Genomic DNA, 5,344 nt, shown 5'->3' on the forward strand with positions numbered 1-5,344 from the left:
TTATATATATATATATATATATATATATATATATATATATATATATATATATATATATATATATATATATATATATATCTTACTTCACTTATTTATATAAATAAATAAATTTAAATATATATAAATATAATAACAAATTAACAAGGCCGACTCATTCGAGTTAACTCGACTAACTCTGCCGAGTTAGCGCGAGTTAACTCGGCCAAATTCGACCGAGTCGGCCGCCAACTCGGCTCAATCGGTCGAGTTAGGCGCTAGGCGGAGGCCTAGGGAGCAATTCGTCTCGGTCTAGGGGCGCCTAGGCGGTGCTTTAGGCGGGGATTTTTGCAACAAGGGATATATATACATATATAGCTGCTGTTTTAATTTGTCACCCTCTTTAGACCTCACCGTGGTCCGTTGCAAAATTAACTGCCCCCTAATCCCCCATATTAGAATATTTAACCTTATCTTTTAGCCAACCTTCTTTTTTTTTATAGTAGAAAGTTGGTTGGTGAGGTATAGGTTAGAATGGTGTTCGGTATACTTTTAGGGAGATGAATAAATATATTGATAGTTGCAGGTGAATTTAAGCCTAAAGAGTGGGGATACTGAGAGCATGCCATACTAGACTTGTACATAATATCACCTTATCAAAATTGAAATATACAGAAAAAGTAAACAGTTTATGTGCTAACAGTTCACCTTCAAAAGTTTGTCCTCCCATATTGTCAAACAAAAACACAGCTTCAAACAAATAAATAAAATGAAAAAGAAGAAAAAAAGTAAGGCAAATATAAGAAGAAAAAAAGAGTGTAAAGACTAAAGACGCAATTTAATTGATTGTTAAATTCAATGTAACATTAAGGCCTTTTCCATTTGTTCATTTTGACACAAATTTTTAGGTAAAAAACTAATCCACAAGTTTTTATACAAATGGGGGAGTGAGTTTTTAGAGATGTTTTTTAACTGCAAAGGTGGGCCTCGCCCAGTGAGGAAGAAGCTGCCCCTCACTCGTGTCATTCGTGTGAGGCGCAGTTCGCGCCCAGGGCGCCTAAATACCTACTTTTTTTTCTTTTTTTTCTTTTTTTTTTCTACTTTAGATTTTGTTTTATTTTTTTCTTTTCTTTTTTTTTTTCACTCTCATTTTCTCTTTCATAATCACACTTACAAAAACTCCTAAAAAATCACACCAAAATTACAACTATTGAGGAAGGCCTAATAGTCTTTTTCATTAACAGTCATGGTATGCGAGTTCAAATCCCACTAAAGAGAGTGCATACCTTAGAGCATTCACAACAGGTGATTTTAGAAGGTTTTAAAGCATATGTAGAAGAAAGCGAGGGAGGAAAGAGAGTGTTTTGAGTCTTCTGCAAAGATCTTAATTTTTATTAGAATTGTGGCCCCTACATGGTGAGAGAATGAAAATGAATACCGCGTGCGTTTTGCACAAATATGCACCCAGTTTGGTCCGTGTAGTGTATGCGCTAAACTAATCGCATAAAAACTGCTTTTTGTCAAATTTTTTTGTCTAACAGATTTGTCAGCCTTGTTTTTAATTTTTAATTTTTAATTTTTAATTTCTTTTTCTCTTCTTCTCTCTCTTCTTTCCTACTTAACACAAAAAAAAACCTCATCTATTGACTATTGATGATGCTCTTACAAGTGACAATGATATATGGGTTTATGGAGTTTGGAGTGCAAACTTACCCTAGTTTAGAAATGCACAAAAAGCTATAAGTCTGCTCAAATGCGGTCGCACCTTCCCGTGCTGTTGGTGCAGTTTACACCACTATTGTTAACAAAATACACCACTAGTGATAGGAAAATGCACAACAATAAAAATGCACAAAAATACCCCACTTCCCCTGTCCCTAATTATGCATTTTCAAACATTGTGTGGTATATATTTGCATACCTAGTAGTGTGTGTTTTTTTGTGTTGCGTACTTAATGATGCATATTTATGTTGTGCATTTCCTAACATTGAGCGGTGCATTTTGTTAACGTTAGAGTTGTAAACTGCATCGGCCACACGGGAAGGCGCAATCCCCCCCACACACGTTATGAGCAATTTAGGTTGATTTACCCATTGTAGTCTTTTTAACAGCTAATGTCACAAGACTGGCTTTATTGCGTGTACACCTTCGAGATGTAATCTTTTTAACAACTAAGTTAAGTTACTAAGGTCACAAAGTTGTGTTTACCTAGTATACATTTTTGGACAGTGACTATGGATTTTTCAATTTCCACTGTCATTAAAAAAATAAGATAAACTTACCCCACTCCCTTTTTTTTTTTTTTGAAAATAACTTACCCCACTCCCTAAACCCTTAAATTGCTTTGGAGAGTGCAAGTGCATGCTTGCTTCCAATTCTCAAAGTCTGTATTCTATTAGTATTTCCACACTGCCAAAAAAATATTTGCCTCTGTGCATACTTCCCCAAAGCCCCAGAAACCAAAACACTACACATGCCCCTCCACCACCTTCAAGGCTTTCCATATATTTATAATCATCATCTCACCACCCTCTTCTTCCTTCCTCTACTCCCCTCAATTTAAACTTCCATTCCATTCCTTGCCTCTCTCCCTTGCATGTTTTCTTGATCTGGGCATTTAAGAAAACCAAAAAAGATGATAACTTTATTAGATTTCTACCATGTCATGACTGCAATGGTTCCACTCTATGTGGCCATGATCCTAGCCTATGGGTCAGTGAAGTGGTGGAAGATTTTCACCCCAGACCAGTGCTCTGGGATCAACCGTTTTGTGGCTCTCTTTGCTGTCCCTTTACTCTCATTCCATTTCATAGCAGAGAATGATCCATACACCATGAACCTGAGGTTCATTGCTGCAGACACACTGCAGAAGCTCATTGTTCTTGGGGTTCTTGCTGTGTGGGCTAATTTCAGCAAAAGGGGGAGCCTAGAGTGGTCTATAACTCTGTTCTCACTCTCAACTCTGCCCAACACTCTAGTGATGGGCATCCCTTTGCTGAAGGGGATGTATGGGGATTTCTCTGGGAGCCTAATGGTTCAGATTGTTGTGCTGCAGTGCATCATCTGGTACACTCTGATGCTGTTCATGTTTGAGTTCAGAGGTGCAAGAATGCTGATTTCTGAGCAGTTCCCAGACACTGCTGCCTCCATTGTCTCAATCCATGTGGATTCAGATGTGATGTCACTGGATGGGAGGCAGGCTCTGGAGACTGAGGCTGAGGTGAAAGAGGATGGGAAGCTCCATGTAACTGTCAGAAGGTCTAATGCCTCAAGGTCTGACATTTTCTCAAGGAGGTCTCATGGAGGCATTTCGTCGAACACCCCGAGGCCATCAAATCTCACTAATGCTGAGATTTACTCTCTTCAGTCCTCAAGAAACCCTACCCCTAGGGGCTCAAGTTTCAACCACACTGATTTCTACTCTATGGTGGGGGCTGCTGCTAGGAGCTCCAATTTTGGGGCTAATGATGTGTTTGGCCCAACTCCTAGACCTTCAAACTATGAGGAGGAGAATGGGAAATCAAGGTTTCAGTACCATGGTGGGCAAGGGAACCATTACCCAGCTCCAAACCCTGGCATGTTTTCCCCTTCCAATAAAGCTGCTGCTAATGCAAATAAGAAGCCTAATGGGAATGGGCAGCACAAGGGAGAAGAGGGTGGCAAAGATCTCCACATGTTTGTTTGGAGCTCAAGTGCCTCTCCTGTTTCAGATGTGTTTGGTGGAGGCCATGATTATGGTGCCCTAGACCAGCCTTCCAAGGAAGTTAGACTCCCTATTTCTCCTAGCAAAGGTACACTCTTGCATTGCTTGTTGATGTCACAATGCAAAAATTTTGATTTTTTTGTTTTGTTTTTCACCCCCTTTTGATTCGACTCAACACGCACCCTCACGTGTGCGCGAGCTGATAAACTCATGACCTTTGACATGAGATTGGTTCTGCATTTGTACCATCTCGCGTGCAAGTTGGGATTAGTTCTTATATCAAATTAAAACATGCTTGCCATCTCATGTGCGACGTGAACGCATGACCTTTGACATGAGATTAATTCTGATATCAAATTGAAACATGTGTACCATCTTGTTTATGAGCTGGTGAATCCATGACCCTTGACATTGCTGTTGGTTTTAATATCAAATTGAAGCATGTGTTTTATTTCAACTGAAAGTCTAAGTTGTTTGTGATAGTTGGATTGTGTGTTTATGTTTATATATTATATTATATGGTGAAGATGAGAGATTTAAATGCAGTTGAAGGGCAGAAGAAGAATGAAGAAAGTAATTACATGGAGAGGGCAGAGTTTAGCTTTGGGAACAGAGATACAGAAATGAACAACCTGCAAGGGGGTGAGGGAGGTGGTGGAGAGAACAAAGTGAAAGGCATGCCTCCAACAAGTGTGATGACAAGGCTCATACTTATCATGGTTTGGAGAAAACTTATCAGAAACCCAAACACTTATTCCAGTTTGCTTGGCCTCACCTGGTCCCTAGTCTCATTCAGGTCTACATACATACATACATCTTCTTTCATCTTTTGCATTATATATTACAGTATTACTTTTCTTCAATTGACTGACTGGTAAATGGGAAATCATATCTTGTGTTTGTGTTTTCATAACTTGCAGATGGAATGTGCAGATGCCTGCTATAATTGCAAAGTCCATATCTATTCTGTCAGATGCAGGACTTGGCATGGCCATGTTCAGTCTTGGTAATTCCTCCTTTTTTACTCTATTTTTAACCTAATTCTACTTCTACTTCAGAACTGTTAAAATCAAACGTTTATCACTATACCAAAAACTATAGCGAGTAACCAAAATGCAACTTTATTTCTTTATACTGCCATATTTTCAAAATACAGATTGCTACACTTGACCTTTCAGATCTCCTGACCACAACTTGACCATTCACGAGCCTCTTCCCAATAGTTAATTGGTGTAATGGTGTTACCCTTTCCTTTTACTTAAAGGTAAAAATAAAAAAAAAAAAAGTAAAAACCCAAGACAGCATGCCTGCAAGAGCAGTAGAATTTTTTTTCATTAGTTTTATAATTATTGTGTACTTTATTTAGTAATAAATTCTCTGTATATAGTGGAGTGGGGCACACATTCTGTTCCTCTCACAACATAGAATAATGAGTAATCGCAGCTTTACACAAATAAATAATAAATTAATATGACACCACAAGTAAGTAGTCTTGCATTAATCAAGAAAGCATGCAAAAAGAAAAAGTGTGCTGCTCATCATAACATGTCTCCCTCTTGTGCTGTGATTTTCCAATTTCTCTTTACCTCTGACAACATATATATATATATATATATATATATATATATATATATATATATATATATATATATATATATATATAT

At 37.9% G+C, this 5,344-nt stretch overlaps 1 protein-coding gene across 1 annotated transcript in view; it reads left to right on the forward strand.

Annotated features, from left to right (window-relative positions):
- The first annotated feature begins 2,363 nt into the window (after positions 1 to 2,363).
- Positions 2,364 to 5,344, forward strand: part of LOC115997393 (probable auxin efflux carrier component 1c) — a 5,225-nt gene continuing 2,244 nt past the window's right edge. The window contains exons 1-3 of the mRNA XM_031236938.1: positions 2,364 to 3,768; positions 4,227 to 4,476; positions 4,601 to 4,686. Coding sequence (XP_031092798.1) covers positions 2,613 to 3,768; positions 4,227 to 4,476; positions 4,601 to 4,686 — 1,492 coding nt within the window. The 5' untranslated portion in view covers positions 2,364 to 2,612. The remainder of the gene's footprint in view (positions 3,769 to 4,226; positions 4,477 to 4,600; positions 4,687 to 5,344) is intronic.

Source organism: Ipomoea triloba, chromosome 11 (genome assembly GCF_003576645.1).
Source record: "Ipomoea triloba cultivar NCNSP0323 chromosome 11, ASM357664v1".
Taxonomy (NCBI): Eukaryota; Viridiplantae; Streptophyta; class Magnoliopsida; order Solanales; family Convolvulaceae; genus Ipomoea; species Ipomoea triloba.